General features: G+C 43.8%; 1 protein-coding gene across 3 annotated transcripts in view; it reads right to left on the reverse strand.

Annotated features, from left to right (window-relative positions):
* Window positions 1-18,336, reverse strand: part of LOC135388300 (uncharacterized) — a 33,202-nt gene extending 14,866 nt beyond the window's left edge. For all 3 annotated transcript variants that reach the window (XM_064617761.1, XM_064617759.1, XM_064617760.1), the window contains exons 1-2: window positions 18,266-18,336; window positions 9,831-9,991 (exon numbers count right to left, since the gene is read on the reverse strand). In XM_064617761.1, coding sequence (XP_064473831.1) covers window positions 9,831-9,991; window positions 18,266-18,302 — 198 coding nt within the window. In that variant the 5' untranslated portion in view covers window positions 18,303-18,336. The remainder of the gene's footprint in view (window positions 1-9,830; window positions 9,992-18,265) is intronic.
* Window positions 18,337-18,861: the final 525 nt, after the last annotated feature.

The raw sequence follows: 18,861 nt of genomic DNA on the forward strand, positions 1-18,861 counted from the left end.
ATCTGCAAATTTTATATCGCTGGGTGTCACCACCTGTCAATCACGGCTGTGTTCATCTCGCAATACCTGTTCGTCAACGACCCTTTGTATCGCACAATACAATTCAATAGCACGGCTCTCGTTTTATTTCGTTCACCACGCACTACAGACCAGCTGCGTATGCTGTCCAGGCAGATTTTCGGGCGAAATGATTTGTTGCCCACGATATATAAAGATGCCTGTCAGAAACCATACTCATACTTAGTTATCGACTTGTCTCAACAGAGCAACGATCACTATAAGGTGTGGACCAACATTTTCCCGGATGATCACAGACAGATCGTATACAGGTCATGAAAAGGCTTAACAAACACATTCGTTTCCTTCGTATGATCGCTGAAGCAAAGACAGGGGAAGATCGTTACAACCTGATTCAACATGCCAGCAGGGAACAGCTACGAACAATCAGGGAGATTTGTATGAACCTCTGCAAAGGAAACATCGACGTACCGGCGAAAGTTAAAAAGCAATTGCAGCCTTTTGCAACACCCATTAGGACACTGGCTTCCAGGCAAGACCGTGCAGATGTGAAGAAAGTTAAACGGATTCTTCATCAGTCCGGCGGGTTTTTGCAATTTTTGTTGCCCCCCTTGTTAGGTCTCGTTTCAAGTTTAGCGGGCAAAAGCATCGCAAAAGCAATCGGCATTTAAATAATGCAGAAATACGAGCTTGTTCCCTATCGGGAAAGCACTATTCCGTCGATATTGAATAAACAGGAGCCTGATGATATCAAGGCCAAGGAGATCATCCAGTACTTGCACAAGCTATTGCATCCTCCCGCGAACACATTAAGACAGCCTAGTGCAGCAGGTGAGGAGACAAATCATGTGGCATCGACAAGAGAGCAGACACAGATTCAAGCGGACGAGGAGGAAGATGCCATCGTTAATTTTATGAGCAGCGGCTACAAGATGAGAGCAAGCCAATTACTGCGTTTACTAAAACCCGTGCTCGGCTGGAATAGTAAAACGTTTGAGCTCATTGTCAATGGTGAACAAATACCAAATACCAACGTTGTAGACCTTGTTTATTATTTGGTCACAAGAGCGCGAAATGTGTGGCGACCCGCGTATCTCGAGAGGATCCTACCACTATTGGTCAAGCTAAATATACCGACACTTATCGTACATCCATCTCGACTTGAAAAGGAGACTGCAGAGCCATCAGCCGGTAGTCCTACGTTCACACCTGAGACACCTCGTCGACGCATTTCTCCGGTTATCACAAGAGCGGCTAAGAGACTTCGAGAATGGAACCGGTATTGAGCACGTTGGAAACGCAACAGGAACACTGTGGTTACCTTCGGGACGAAAACATTCTGGCGCATTTTCCCGCACGACACAGGAAGAAGGCCCTCGCCATTCTGCAGATGCTAAAGACCGTATTTGCGATAGATGAAGAGGGAAGGATTATCTGTCATTCTCGCGTTGTTCCAAGTAGTTCCGTCATCGAGCTTATAAAATACGAACTGCACAATCGATCGCCCTCTTGGTACAAAGGTGACGTGGCAGCCGTTATAAATGCCTACTTGTCATTCGACGGACTTCGTGTTCGTGGAAGAAAATTGTGCTAATGGCTGCTTACGTGGACGTATACCATCCTGGTGCTCTAGGTGGTGTTCAACGACTCGCACGAGCGATCGGTGAAAAGCCGGCGAAGGTTGCCAAGTTCCTGGAAACCAGTGATGTGTACTCTCTCTTCAGAGAACTTAAGCGACCACGTCAGTTCCGGAAGACCATCGTTTTGGGTGTGAAGGATATATTCCAAATAGATTTGAAAGACCTTCAGAAACTGTCGAGATACAACAAGGGTTTTCGCTATCTTTTGTTTTGTATCGACGCATTTTCTCGTATGCTTGCTGTAGTGCCTGTGCAGAATAAACGAGCAGCGGAAATTATACGTGGACTGAGACTCGCTTTTAGACGTATTGGGACTCCGAGACTGATTCATTCAGACAGAGGTACAGAGTTCACCAATAAGTCAGTCGGAGCATTTTTAAAATCAAAAGGGATATCTCTCTTCCACTCTAATTCAAATACGAAAGCAAGTATTGCAGAACGATCTATTCGAAGTCTTATGACGCCACTTTATCGTGCTTTTGAATATCAGGGACATAAATCGTACTTGAAAATTTTACAGCCTCTGGTCAAAGCATATAATCATCGTGTTCATAGAACTCTGTCGGCACGACCTGTGGATGTCAACAAAGAAAATGAACATTTATTTAGACAAAAGCTCTATCCTACTCCGAGCAAACCCCCAGAGAAGCCACGTTTTCGCGTTGGCCAGCTTGTCAGAATAGCAAAGTCTAGACACCAGTTAGTCAAAAGTTATCTTGGTTCGTTTACGCGTGAAATTTTTGTGGTGAGAGCAGTCAAGATTGGTTACCCGAATACCTATCTCTTACGTGACCAGCAGGAAGAACCTATTGAAGGTCAATTTTATGCAAGCGAATTAACACGTGTGCAGCCTGGAAAGGGCCACCGCATTATAAAAAGACGCGTTCGGAATGGAAAGGTGCAGTACCTGTTGCAACCTTCTGGAAGTCGTAGAAGGACTTGGGTTCCGGAGAACTACCTGCCACCACCGACGACGAAATGACTGGCGATCACTGGTCCGATGTCGAACAGCCAGCCAACGCTGGCGATTCCTGGTCCCAATCGGGTGATGATGTGTGCGGCATGCGGGACGTTACCCAGGATCATCAACTCCAAGGAAAATGTCGCCGTCCTCATACCTGTTGGAATGACGTGTTAGAATGCGGTTCATCGAAGTCAACGGACGACACAGTGCTCGTCGCAGCATTTAAGATAACCAGAGACATTTTCCTGTTCCAGTCCCTGCCTCTGAACCTTCCCGCGAAAAAGACTGTGTGGGAGTCTTCAAAAACAATGTATGCCAGGGTGCACAGGAAGTGTGAGCACCTATCCGACCACCCGTTCGACCTGGTCTCCGAATGGGGAAAACAGATGAGCTCAATATTCAGCTATTACGGTGATCGTGACGTCGACGTAATGCAACTGGTGGCCGAAAGTCTATGTATCATGTACTACGCAATGAAGACTGGCTACCATTACCTGGCTGTGTACATAAACGACATGACAATTGACCTGTTGCAAAATAGGTTGTCACCCAAAGACGCTTACCAATAAATATTGAAATCCATGACGAGTTGTCTCATTTTACTGTAGGTCGTCATGGTAAATAGATGTCCGGAGATGTTCTGCTACACCTTGTCCTTTCTGAGTGCTGTTTCCCTGTTCGTTTTCGTAGCTACAACAGAATTTACAAAACCAACACTGAAACAGGGAAAATGCACTACCGTGACTCAGATTGACCATAACATCTACGTCCACCGATGTCCAGCTGCAGTAACTGCCGTACGCCTTTGGCTCAGCAATGGTCATCCGACGAGATACGGAGTAAATCTGTCGCAAAATGATACACGTCAACTATGGCATTGCTTGAAAGAAGCAAATGTCGCGCACAATTATTATAACTTCGAGTGCTCGAAGCTATGTGAAATAAGCTTCGAACCCAGGCAAGTAATAGAACGATGTCCCGGCAATGTGTACAATATTGCAAGACTCATTGGGAATGGAAAGCACAGCGGTTACGGTATCACTCTTTCGAAATCGGCTACCATGTCTCTGCTGTCTCATCTGAGCGAAACAATAAAAAGAATTTAAAACAAATACATGCCCGCATTTCATTTAGCTATAAGATACACTGTAACACAAGAATGGTTTGAAATACTCACATCACTTGGCTCTTACGTGGCACACTCACTGCTGGAAGCTCGTACGTGGCAGACAGCGTATACCACCAGTCGAAAATTCATCTTGCGAGGGCGATAACGGTTTCTTTTTTGTGTGTGTGTGGTTGGTGTTCCCAAAGAGCGTTTGGAAAAAGCCAGACGGGTGTTTCGCGGTTGTGTTATCATACCAAAAGAAGAAGAAAAAAGAGCGCGTCGGCAAGAGGTATCGCATTTCACATGCTGCTCCTGCGAAAGGAGAAGCTGTCCACGATGCATTCACGTGATCCTTCCTTCCCTTGAAATAAAACAAAAATGAAGGGTCTTATAAGCTAGCTGTCGACGACTGAGACCGATCAGACCTTCATCGACGACGCAACTTTGAAAGGATGTGAGTATACCTCTTGTCTTTATGCCTTTTTTTTTTGTTATTTTTATTTCGAAACCATCACAGCTGGTAACCGCAATACGTAGTCATGCAATGCTTCTCGATTCGTTGTATGCTGTTGTCGCAATGCGCAACACAAGTTTGGAAATGTGTGTGTATAGAACACCTCTATTTTATTGTGATTGTTGTCACTGGGTTATTTACTTCCAAACGTCGTACTCCTATGCAAATGCATGACACAGTAACAGAGACATATCGGAAAGTGGAAAACGTTAACCGATTCTTTGATAATGCTGCTTGTTGTTGTTGCGTGACACCTGATCGAGATTTGAGTCATCCTAGACTTTGTCCTGATTGAGAAGAGCATTCACAGGATGTTTCGTTTTCCCTTTGTTTTTGCAGATTGCTTCTGTACAAGGATGAAGTCAAGCAAGACTCTGGTAATTTGTAACATATCTTTCGTTAGTTGAATAAAAGAGTAGTAAAATAATGTGCTGAAATAAAAAAGGAATATATACAGTGTTGTCTGGTCTCTGATATACATCATTATTTGAGTGTACTTATCAAATGGGGGGAAAAAATCATGCTGTGACGCGGCATTTATTTTTTTGTCAAATGAAACCGTAAGTACAGACGGTCAAAAGCTTGAAACTAGAGGGACATCTGGTAACCATTCAAAAACCTGCGTTGACGTTGTCACAGCGAAACTAGCGTGCTGTGGTTTGAAACCGAAATTACAGTCGGTCAATAGCTTGAAACCAGAGGGCATCTGGCAACACCTAGGAATTCGAAACTGAAACCAGAACCGGTTTGAAACCGAAATTACAGTCGGTCAATAGCTTGAAACCAGAGGGCATCTGGCAACACCTAGGAATTCGAAACTGAAACCAGAACTACACGTGGAGCAACCAAGCTTGGCGTCCATTCATTTAAAACCGAAACCGAAACTACAGACGGCCAAAGCTTGAAAACTAGAGGGCGCTTGGTGGGAACCGAAACTACCTGGCGCTCTGACGCGGCAACCAAACTAGGTGACGGACTGACGTCAACCCGATCGGAAAAATACTATTAAATGTCATCAGATGTTATTGCCTGTTATTAAATGTCATTTGTGTGTTATTACATGTCATTTGCGTGTTATTACATGTCATTGTGCGTTATTACATGTCATTGCGTGTTATTAAATGTCATTAAACGTGCATCCAGGTGCCCATCAAACACTATCGACACGTGAGTTCCCATTGTTTACCTGAGTTAACCGTTACCTTATCCTGGCGGCGCATGTTATTGAAACCTGGGAACCCATTGTTCACACTATCGATACATGATTTCCATTGTTTTCTGATATATCTTATCGTGCGTGTGCGTGTCGCATGTAACCTGAGCGGCCCATTGTTATAAGATCTAATATATACCACTACTCCCTGCTCCAGTCCTCAAGCAGGCTACTCTGGAGTGGATGGACGCTGCATACGGAAACCGAACCGCTGTATATACGGACGGTTCCTCCACTACCGGCGGCTCATCTGCGGCATTTGTAATCCCAGAGGAGTCAATTTCACGTGGGTTCCGCCTATCGCACCGCACCTCGGCTACCTCTGCGGAGTTGTATGCCATCCTGCTATTCCTAAGGTCTATTTTGGATCACCACCCCCGCCTCTGGGTGGTTTACACAGATTCGCGGGCAGCGCTGCAGTGCATAGACAACATGGGCATCCGTGGCTCCTTGGCTCCGGTGGTAGTGAACATCCTAACGACACTCAAGGCTTTAGAAGACAGGGGCCACCGGCTCACCCTCCAATGGGTCCCTAGCCACATTGGAATAAGAGGCAATGAGGTAGCGGATCGGGCAGCTGCTGCAGCTCACCATCGCCGCTCAGCAGTCCCCATCATACTTTCGAATGGAGATAGGCGCTCCCTCTTGTCCGCTTTGACGTCGCCCTGGGCCCATCAGGAATGGTGTCATGACATCACCCGGTGGTCGCTTCTGTATGCTGTTGACCCAACGCTTTCATTTGACATGCCAAGCGGTTTCCCTCGCCTCTTTACGTCTCTAGTGCGTCGTTTACGACTTAGCGTCGCATTCACCCCTGCACTCCGGTATAGGCTGGGCCACAGCACCACGGCGCTGTGTACAACTTGTGGTTTACCGGCAACAATCCGACACATTGTCGAAGACTGCAGCCAGTACGTACGCGAGCGACGGGCCTTTAAATCTCAACTTGAAATGCTGGATCAGAGGCCATTCAACATCTGCAAAGTTCTCGGCCCATGGAGTAACCCTGGACACCAGTGCCGTGCACTTGGCGCTCTTCTTTCCTTTCTGAGGGCCACCGGCCTCCTTCACGAACTGTAGGGATTTCCTTCCCTCGTCATCCTTTCATGTGAACCTTTTTGGAATGGGGTAGGGTCCTGCACTCAACGCAGGGAAACATCCCACATCATCATCATCCATTCATCTATGTTGTTGTTGTTGTTGTTGTGACGTCCCTCAAGGATCCATTTTAGGCCTATTCCTCTACCTAGTTTATGTCAATGATCTACCTAACTTCCTTGGATGTAAAGCCATCCTCTACGCAGATGACATCAACCTGTTCTTGACAAGCAAAGATATTACATACTTATATGAACAAGGTAACACTGCTCTCCAAAAACTATCACATTGGATTTCGACCAATCGACTAGTGATTAACCTTAAAAAAATCTAACTACATGATTGAAAAAAAAAATCACTGCACAGAACATTCAATCTGAAGATATTCAACAAAGCACTACAGAAAGTTAACGATTCCAAATTTATCGGCATCATATTCGAACAAGACTTCTAATGGAAAAAACATATTAACTATATTTGTGAGAAGATCCGGGCATACATCCCTATTCTATATCGTTTGAGACACATACCTAATACTAAAACGTTACTAATGATCTATAATTCATTTATACATTCTCACATATCATACGGCATGACGATTTATGAACGAACATATAAAACATCATTACGGCCTGTCGAAACCATCGTAGATAATGCCTTGCGAATCGTATTGTTTCTTAATAGACACCACCCCATAGCTCTCGCCTATGATACACTGCAAATATTGACCATGGAGAAAGATATTGCGTTCAGATCACTTCGATTAGCATACAAACTTATAAACAACCTAGTTGCAATAGAATCCATAACACTTACACATCTGCAACCAATTGTACATAGAAGCAGCACATCAACTCAACCGTTACACATTCCCACTATACGTAACAATTATGGATGCTTCTCCTTTGCCTACAACACTTCCCGTCTTTGGAACTCACTACCATCCGATATTCGGTTGGTTAGTACGTTCAGATGTTTCAAAAAGAAGTGAAAAGACCACCTCCTAAACAAAGCGCACCAGTAACAGTAACAGATATTTCCCCTGTACAGTAACGTGTTCTTCATCCCCACACATTTGTTTACCACGTATGCTCTTCATGCAACAATACCAATAAACCACTCTGCATCTACGAATATACTCACAGACGAATTGTTTTTTTTTCTTTTCTTTTCTTTCTTTCTTTTTTGTTATCCCACACCACTAAATTATTGATATATGTCATGCCTTGCAACGTCTGAACTGCCACACTCTACTTTTTTGTATATTATACTTAACTCACTTTATTGCATTTTCTGTATCAATGTATCAATGTATGTCAAATTTTATATCAATGTATAGAGCTGTTAATTCTTGTTGTAACACACGGGGTAACACGGGGTCCCATACTAGCTTGCAAGGGACCCCCGTCCGTATATTACGATTTGTACTCCCTGCAAAAAAATGAAATAGAAACAAATAAAATAAATAGGTACAAATATCCATTTTCTTCCATCTCTTCTACATACTCATCGTGAGATCACAACGACTTAACATTTCTTATCTGGTGCATCTATTTCATTGCATTGTAATACTTTTGGGGACTATAGACAATCCAAGCATACACAGGAGGACGCCGTCTCAGTCCCGATTCGGTTCCGTGGCTTCGCATAATGAATGCTTATGTTAACTTGACATGATGACACCAACATGATGAACACGTGGACCGTTAACATGGTGACACCAACAGAAAACGAACGGGATTCGTCGGTTGCGTCCTTCATGATTTATGATCGATAGAAAAAGAGAAATGCGACGGACGTTTTCTCTCTCTCGCTCCTTCTCAAGAAGTCTGACGGCCTCCACTATTAAAAATGAACTTCACCGCATAGCACGCTGCTAGCCAACCATCATCTCAAATGACATCGCTATCTGCCCTGATTTGTTGAAAACGGGAGGCGTACGCCTTTTTTGTGACAATTATGAACAGCATAAGTGTCACAAAAAAGGCGTACGCCTCCCGCTTTCAACAAATCAGGGCAGGTAACGATATCATTCGAGATGGTGGTTGGCTAGGAGCGTGCTATGCGGTGAAGTTCATTTTTAACAGTGTAGCTCTCAATGGCCTCCGCAAAGGATTTGTTCAGTCATCGCGGCATTTCATTTGGACAGACCAATCCAGTTCGCCGCTGCATTGTCGCGCTTCTTGAAAAGGAGAGGGAGCGAGAAAGATTAAATTGCTCTTTCTTTCGCTCACATATCGGGAACAATGCGACCGATATGAATCCCATTTCCCTTTGCGTTGGTGCAAAAATAACTGTATCGTTCATTTCACAAGGAGGCGTCTCGCATTTTTGTGCCCCTTTAAAATGCATGTTTGGATGTCGAGAGTTCCCTTTGTAGAAGTGGCCCTTTTCCGTGAGCTCGACTCCACGTCACTGCCGTGCTTGTTCATTGCAGAAGAGGGTCGTTTTGTGAGGAGAGATTGAGGATGTTGGAGAAGGAGGAGAGAAGAGGCAATAAAAGGTTGCTTTCCACGGCGGCGAAACGCGTGTCTCTAAACATAGGAACCGAGCAGATAAGAAATAAAACCCGTCCCTCGTAATTGTGTAGGACGGAGGGTTCTATCGGTCAACAACAGCGTGATTTTTAAAACTTTCGTTTGAGGTTAAGTGGCGGATTGAGACTTCGTTGTTACAGCCCTCAAATAGACCTCAAATAGACAAAGTAATATCTTATACTTTTCTATTCTTTACTATTTAAGGTTGTCATGCCGCTGCTAACTTTATCGAATAAAAAAGCGTGTGGCGTACCAACCTGCAAGCACTTGTGCCTAAAAGCTCAAAGCCATCTGCTTAAACCCACTTTTAAAGAGCAGCCCATTTTGAGTAGGGCGCCTTCTTATTGGCTGCGCTAAGTATGGTAGTGGTGGTGTCAGTATTTCTCTTTTGACCTAGACTAGACGTCACATGTCATTTCACACAACGTTTACGATGGTGATCGACAATGTCATTACCAAAACCTTCATCCAGCTCCAAGATTTCCATCGTACTCTTGACGGCACGACGTCATCTAGTAGGAGGATCTGCAGGATCAGTATCTGTATAGCAACAACACCCCACCTCCTACTCCTGTACTCCTAAACCTGTACTCCTGTACTGTTTTTCCATTCTACGTGTATAATCATGACCTTACATAAAACGTCATGCACTACACTCGATGGCTGAAGAAAGATTCATCTCCAGTGTTAAAATAGGCTGCCTCCTAGCATATGTGGAACCAAGGTGCGAAAACGTACTTGAGCATTCTTCTCTGGTGCACCATGGTGATCCTTATGTCTAGTTCTTGCACAGCCATCACTATCTTTGCCATGCTTGGCTGGTGGTAGCTCGTATGGCCAGCCCTCAATGTCCGTGCATGGTCCATAGGAGCCCGATGCGCAGTCGTGGAGGGCGCATACTGTGAAAATAACAGGATCAAATGCAATTTGCAAATTGACTTCCGTACTGCTGGGTGCCGTTAATTGTAGCGTTCTTTTCTATGGGCGACACTGCTGACAATTCGTGTTACAGTAGAGCAACTTATGTGAAGATCATACGAGATGCATGCAGATATTTTAATTTCAGACATGATCTAACAATGACAGTAGAAAATCATTAAGCAAATAAGACCCGTTAAAGAGACTCTCGCAACCAGAAACCCATCCACCAAACGTATTCCACAGTGTTTAGCGTCGGTCGATAATCTATTCAGCTATTTCTTTCGTCCGAAAAGTGCTTAGCTATTACACAAACGAAATTTAAAGTTTAGCTTTTTTTGCGGGACTGCTGAGGCTGCGGTGGCAACAGTAGTAAGTACTAACCCCAAGTTTTGCACACAAAAATGTCAACTGGTCCAGCACATTTTAAATTTAAATTACTGAATTTAAGGTGCTGCAACATCTGAGTCAGTGCTGACCAGCGGACGTTTGTTTGTGTAGAACTAGGGGTTATAGAAAAAATAATTAAGTACAAAGGGAGTGGACAGGGACGAACAATTTATTTGCCAATCATCGCCATCTTGAAGAAAGCGGTTTGGAGATGCAATCGCCGGACATGATGGTTGCACAGATTGATGATAGGTGGCTTCCCAGTTGCAACACATCACACCAGGTGGCGTGATCATCCTCCTCATAGTGGAAGACCGCAAAAACAAAACAAAATACTATTGGTGGGCAAGAATTTTAATAAGAACAGACACTGCTAATCACATGCATACAATTTTAAACATGCAAGAGCATGTGCATGCACTGCTCAGCGCAAGCTAGCCATCGGGGAAAGGATTAAGGATTAAGAACACACTGTCATGTCAGGGCTATCCTAGGTTAGGTTATCAGGCTATCCTAAGGTTGATCCTCAAAATATCATGATGCTGCCTCTTTGACATATGAGATGATATCCCTGAAGCTGTCCCTCCCTGATCCTCAGGGACCAATTTAGTTTAAGTACACATGGAAGAGAAAGCTTTCCCTCACTTCCCTGCTTTGATTTCTTTAACTGTGCTATTTCTGGCACGCACACCTACCAAGTGCTTATGGAAGTTACATCAAATTGCAATGATACCAAAGCTATGGCAGCATTTTTATTGTTCTAGTGATAAACAGAATCTTGTCACGGGCACTAACTCCAACAACCCTCATACTCATATTGCCAACTGTAGTATGGGACAAGCATGCTATCTTTCGGAATGGGCAAGCTTATGCATAAACTTGCCCATTCCAAAAGATAGTCAAATTCTCTTCCGAAGCCAAAACAGACACTACTTATTGCTTATAATATGACATGTGGCAGAGAATTTTATGCTGGATAACTCTTTATTGAAGAAAAATATCAATCAGGTCCCAGGATCTGCCCAAAAGCAAAACAACAATATGTTGAGAAAGAATGAGCAGGGAAACTAAACAAAGTAATATTTCTCGTCCCGCTAGCTACCCACAGGGATAGGAATGACTCTTCACAGACAGTCCACGAGTGTTATCCTTAGGACCTTTTGGGGATACACTTCAAATAACAAGGACACAATCACATTGTGGAGACATCCAGAGGATTGTGTGTGTTCTTGGGGTCTGTGCTTTAGTCTGGCATCTGTTTGACGGCTTTTATCTCGCAAAATATGACACATAAAAAGAATAATTATTTTTCGATGAGTGTTACGATGTGGAATACATGATGCACCCCTCATGTAACGGAGCACATCTACGAAAGTGCCACAACCTGTTTAGTCCTTCCTTAACACTTCATATACTTTAAATGGCTAAAGAACCCGGATTACCCTTTACCGTGCGCACAGAAAACTCTTGTTTGTTTCCGCATCCACACTACGCTTCTCTAGAAGCAACTGATTCATGGCGAATGAGACACCAAAACCAAAAATCCTAGGTACGAGACTGCTTGTACACATTCACCGAAGCCCTTCTGTTGTCCACTTGCAGTTAATGCTTTGAAGAGTTGTCAGTGTTTTAGTGACACATTCACTGTGTCTCTTGGGGTGAGCGTTTTGTAGCCTCTTCCTTCAGCTCAGGGTCCCATGAACAGCCACTATGCACAGAGATCAACCACAGCGCCAGTAAGCTCCTGGACATAGCATACTTGGAAATCAGCTTTATTCGAATGCAAACGGACAACACCGGCCTGCACAGTAAATGAACAACGCAATTTCATCTTTCAGTAGTTTTCTCGCATGCATTCCCCATGTGCAGGTACAATGTAGCACAGAGATAAAGTAGACTGCTCTGATATCTTACATACATGACCGACAAACAGCACTGAGTTAAGGAAAGTTGTAGTGCACCATATGGACTTCAATCCATATTGTGAAGGGGCTTGTTATTTCATTCCCTGCATCACCACCAGCAATGGGGTAGAGTATCGCCCCTGGCGATGAAACTTCCCATCCATCAACTCGAAATAAAGTTGTTGTTGTTGTAGTTCACACAATGACCGGACGTCTTTCAGAAGACGAGATACATCCACTATCCTCTCCAAATCTGTTCCTTTCCAAATGTGTCCTCTCCAAAATGTTTCAGCACCGTAAGTGAGGACTGCAGGACAATTGTCCTGCTGGCTTGGAATATTGTAAGCCATCTTCATGGAGCCAAAGCTGCTCTCCAATGTCTTGGTATGCACATCTTGGATGAAGAACTCGATGTTCATACGAAGCAACACCATGATCCAAATAACCATAATGCACCATAGTATTGTGAACCACTTTACATCTTCCCATTGTCATTGCTTGTCCAAGAGCACCAGTAGAGGAGGATTACAATGCTGTGGCACTATTTTAGTAGCACAGGATGTCGCTTAACCAGTGCTGCTTCATGTGTCTTTTTCCTCGGGCCTGAGCAAGGAGAAACAGAGATTTATAATTATACCTGTTAAGGCTAACATTGCTAAAAATATGCACAGAATGCATCTACACATTTAAGCTACAAATTTGATCAACAATGTTAACAGAAAAACTTGCCCCCATACCCCTTCTAATGTGAGATATGTTGTCAACCAACCAAGACACACAGGCTGGACTGCACATGTCCGTTATGAGTGTGTGCACTACAAAGGAAGTGTGGGTTATTACCTCTTGCAACGCGCCACACGGCAAAGCGATCATTCACAGATAAATGAGTCTTTTCATGAAGGACTTTACGATGCACCTATCAGTGACGAGCATGCTGACTGTCATTCCTTGCAGGTCAAGGTACTTGAGCACCTTTGAAGGCCAGCCACTTGCTGAAACCAACTTCTGTGGAGTAGAAGAACACAATGAAATTAGTGGCACGTGATAACCTTACCTTACAATTTGAAGATGCAACAGTCACAGACACAGCTCGGCTTTTAAAGTGGAACAATAATGCTACCATGTATGTGACATATGGGGTAGTTCTATGGCTGAGCGTAATTACACCCCAGTAAACCACCCATATCACAAGGACGTTTTAAAATGATCCCGAAGTGTTGGTCCCTAACAAATGTCCCGCTGCTGTAAATGAAACAGGTCATTCGAAGCGCACTATCGTTATCTAATCAGGATATCTGGTCACTATATCAGTGGGACTTCGAAATTTTGTCCCGCTCAGATGTTGATTTAGAAGTGAAATGCAGGCTACTTATATTTTTGCAGTCTTATGACAACATTTAACAGCGTACATAAAGAAACTCAAAAGCAATGAAAATTTTTAACAGTGCTACCAAAGTGGCAACACGCTAAAATTATTCATCAGAATCTGCAAAGCCAAAATTCCAACATGGTCTAAGCTTGGCAGAAGTGTGAAAGCCTATAGCTTCTGTTTCCCTTCGCCGTAGTACGCAAAAAGGTGGTTGAAAAGGCCAACAAGCCCTCAGATATCTCCTGTAATATCTCCATGTAGAACGGAACACACACAACTACATGTCTAGATGGGCTTCCCTGACGGAAATCCTATTCATGATCATTAAATAAAGTTGTTGTTGTCCTGCCGGAACTACAAGACATCACCGAATTATCTCCACAATTCCGACGAGATTCAATGAGAAATCAGACAGCCAATTCATTCGATTCGCTTCAAGTACAAGCTTCGCACTGGCGGAATCGGGAGGTTTGCAGGGGAGATACCTTTGCAACATCGTGCTCCACCACGTTATATAGCCATGACCGCACCCACAGAATAAAGAACCATTTCTATGAACTTGGCTTAATGGGCATCAATACGAAATGCTGATTTTCAATTGATTTATTGTGATCCAACATGTTCTGCGGTAGACTGCACCAATACAGCAAATGAGAAACCAATTGAAGGAATTGGTATAAAGTATCAATCAAACAATATACCAATTAAATTAATGACATCGAATATGTTACGTTGCCGCCAATGCAACACATGGGAAGCCACTTGAAGCCGATAAGAGAAGCCAATGGGACACAACCATTTACAACTGAAGTAGTGCGATGAGATGCAACATGGCGTGGGAAGACCGCTGTACGTCCTTGCAGAGAATGAGGAACCAGTTCGAGAAGCCGGTAAAATTGGAACAAATAATAATCCATCATACTTAATGTGATATATATGATGTGGTGTAGTAAAGAAAAAAATGTGAATGTGAGTTTCAACGAAGTCGAATTGGCTACCTCAGACACAGGAAGAACAAACAGATGATGAGATGATAAGAAAACTAAGAGATGATGACCAGAGAAGAACAGAGATGATAATGGAGTCCAACATGTAGTTGAAAATATTCGACGAAGTGAGTGTAAAATGTTGGAATCGCTGGAGGCACACACAGCACAGATGTAGCGTTTCACACGCAATATATTGGAAATTATTGCACTTCAACAATGAAATCATGCACTGCAGAGTAGTGGGAACATCAGACAGGAAAATTTCTTACAAAAAATCAACTAGCGACAATATATCAGGGTGTCTACCAAATTGTAATCTTCAAATTCTCGTACTTTTCCATGCTTTTGCAGACTAGTCAAGGAAATCTCCTTTCTCCTTTTTAAATAAACATATCCCCCTCTCTGCAAAACAAAAGGGTCTTTCGTACCTGCCCATTGGACACCAATAAAAAAATATGAGCATGCCGATGTCGGATGTCTCCAATGCCACCGACGCTGGCCAAGCACTACGGCTGCCGGAAAGGTCACCAAAGCCAAGCAGCCTCCGTGCACTGCGCACCGGCGTTGGTACACGTTTTCCGTAGCGCATCACAGGCTGCTTCGTCCGCGTTGCAAATAGTTTAATAAGCTATTTTTTAGTTTATAGTTTAATAAGCTATTTGTTTTGCATGCAGTGTATTACTGCAGTGCAGATAGGTGGAAGGGTTTCTGTCAGCCGCAAACGAATTAATCAGTCAGTTACGAAACGTTGAAGCGGTAGGATGTGGTTCATGGTTCTCAAACAAGTGACGGCATTTTCACGATTCTACCCGTGTTTAAGGGATGTAGTCAATGTGTGATACAGTTACGTTCCTACTACGCGGTTACCCATGCTTTCACCCTTAATCGGAGGCAATATGAGTGTTGATTGGGAGAAGGCAATACGCGTGCAGTCAGATCGCTACCATCGGCGCTCTATGCAAAGCTCTATGCATATACTTCTATGCGTACTTCACAGTGACATGGTGCTGTAGCAATGTTTTTGAAATGATATTTCTTGCAGGTTAAGCCCGCATGACGCGGCGGGCAGGGAAGTTTGTCTCGAGATTGTGGAAACACGATCTCGCCGAAGTTGGATGGCGTCAATCTTGACGCCATGAAAGGTAAGTTGGACGGGACACCGCGCGTCACCAGGTGTACGAAACACAGAACAGCATGATTGCCGATGATATCAGTACTTCAACTTTTTTTTTTTGTCGTTGTAGTTTGAAGTCGTCGTATCATGGATACATGCCCCACGAGTTTACTCTTTGTGGATTGATGCTGTGTGTGTTGATGGACACCATGTTTTCAAAGACATGTAAGTTCTCAATAACCAGTTACGGAAAAATGCCCATCATGTTACGCTGTGATATGATATAGGCGATACAATATGTGACGCTCAGTTTCATGCGAAATAAAATGTTTGATCTGAGGTTGCTGGTTTGTGCTGCTGATATGCACTGTTGTAGAGCGTTAATGGGAATGTCCAGAGAATGCCAGAGAGACGGAATAAGGCACGGGGAAAACGTCTACTTGAGGTCCGTCAAAGGTCGGCTCTGACGTGCGAAGCACTTCTCCGGGACACGCGCAGCTGTTATTTTAGCACTTCTGGACATACCCCAAGTATGCAAAACATTTTCAGGGTGTCCTTCGGATGTTTACATCTTCCTGAGTGCAACATTATGTCGACGCCCTTGGGGCATCGGTGGTTTACTGGTACAGATGTCAAGATAGACACAGAGTGTCTCAAAACAGGGACCCTCAAGTTGCTGCTGATTTAAGTTACTGTGACTATTTCGCCTTCTCTGTGCCCAAACTCAAGCTTCTTCAAGCCCTTGTAATTTCGCAACCAACTTATCTGAGAAACTGCATATCTTTACATACAACCGTGGACTATAGGGCTCAGAACTCAGCAGCTCGACATTTGTCGTTCACATGTTCACATTATGTGCATGTTCGTGAGGACACTTACCTGCAACTTTGGTCCTCTGGTGCTATCCTCTTTGTCGTCGTCGAACAAGGCAGGTGCCACATCCCTTTTCAGCGACTTTCCGAGTCCGAATCGGCCGTCAGGTGAACGACCTCGTAACATTACGATGCAAAATGCGTCGAGCACATCCACCTATGGCCTTCCCAGGCGAAAAAATCAGCTGGGAAGTCAAGTAGTACCAGTTCGTTCCCAGTTTCACCAACTGATGATCAATTGGAACCAAACCCCGGTCCCATATGGACCAGTTGCAACTGGGACTGGGTGACCTGTGTTATCGAACAGGGACTAGTTCGATGAACTGGTAAAAGTTGACTCAACTGTTTTCTGGCCGGTCCCAGCCCCAACTGGTACCAAGTTTGCCTAACTGGTTTTTAACTGGTCGCAGTCTCAACTGGGACCAGTTGCAAGCCTGATTGTTGAGTTGGGACCCTTTGAAGTGGTTCTACCTGAATGGGTCCCTGCTCGATGACATAGTTCAACTGGTACGAGTTCAAAAAATTTTCGCCTGAATAGTGTAAGTTCAACTTATATATTTTGCGTAATATAGTATACAGGATGTCTTTTTTTCTTCCATTCATATTTTTCATAAAAAAACCATAAGGGCTATAGACATCCTGTTTTCACTTCTATCATCTCTGGGCCGGCGGACGTTCTTGGTCATCTGTTGCTCAACCGTCGAATGACTAATTACCTAAAAATCGTTCATTAACTTTTTAATTATAAAAGCTACGAAATTGTACCAATGAGAATACCAGTTCCTTTCGGTCAGCGATATCGTAGCCGTTTTCAGAACAAAAATCCGTTCCGAAGATCGTCCGCAAAAAAATCGTCAAGGAACACCTTTTTTTTCTTTATGCTGTTCATTGCGCATCTTTGGAGACGCATCTTTCCTACACCCCCAGTGTGAGAGAATGAAGTAGCACAGTGCCGCCTCATGCGTGGAAGGTGAGCTTTAACTTGCGGAAACACAATAAAAACAAACGAATCGGGTGAAGCTATCGAAACTGCTCTTATCTTAGGTTGCGTTTTCTGTTTTCTTTTCATCTTTTTTCCAGGACGCAAGAGGCGACAGTGTGCTCTTTCACCCTCTCACATCGGGGGTGAAGGAAAGACGGATCTCCGAATATGCGCTATGAACAAAATAAAGAAAAAAATGATGTTCCTTCACGATTTTTTTGCGGACAATCCGAATGACCGAATGAATTTTTGTTCTGAAAACGGCCAGGTGACCGAAAGGAACTGGTATTCTCATTGGTACAATTTCGAAGCTTTTATAATTAAAAAGTTAATTAACGATTTTTAGGTAATTAGTAGTTCGATGGGTGAGCAACAGATGGCCAAGAACGTCCGCCGGCCCAGAGATGATCGAAGATAAGACAGGATGTCCATAGCCCTTATAGTTTTTTATGAAAAATCTGTATCGAAGAACAAAGACACCCTGTACATGTCGTATTGCAAAACAGAATCGAGCCTTATGCTTCATTGATTGGGTAGTAGATCAGATACGCACAGTACCAGATCAATCTACGCTAACTTGCTTAAGGTACCTTCGAACTTAACCTAATGACATGAACATATTTGGAAGGGCTTACATATCAGGAGATCTAATATGACCAGGACTGCCTTCATCCTGCAACGTCTCCAAGACTGTACTGGCTTCTTGGCCGGCCGCGTTCGAGAGTTTTGTAACATAGCAAGTGTGGCATTTAATCACTTCGAATGCAGCACTTTCTGCAGTGTCATTTCTGAAGTTGGAATCAGACTCCAGCGAAGGGCAGTTTGAATTGTTCCCGTTCCATATGCATATACTTGACAAATGTTATTGGCGAGTAAACGAGTACAAAATGACATTTCGTCGAATGTGGCGTCAAAACGTGTTATTTCATGCAACGAAAGGTTAGAACCTCCTCAGCTAACAGCAGCGAAACACATTCGCCAGCTGTGTATCGTCAGCATGGGATGTTTCGTAAGTGTCCAGTTAAGGGGCTGGCAATTCAAAGTGGGCTGTGCGGCTCCGAAATGTACACGTCTGTTAAGCACTGTATCCTGTTCACGCAGATTATGGTAACATGTTTATCGGCGCATGAGCATCCAGAGGATGGCACGTGTGGGCCACAGCTTTCGAACCGAGAATTCAGACACGGTTTTACAGTGACGACTGTGTGACTCGGGCCTTTGGGATGTGATG

This window comes from Ornithodoros turicata, chromosome 3 (genome assembly GCF_037126465.1).
Source record: "Ornithodoros turicata isolate Travis chromosome 3, ASM3712646v1, whole genome shotgun sequence".
Lineage (NCBI taxonomy): Eukaryota > Metazoa > Arthropoda > Arachnida > Ixodida > Argasidae > Ornithodoros > Ornithodoros turicata.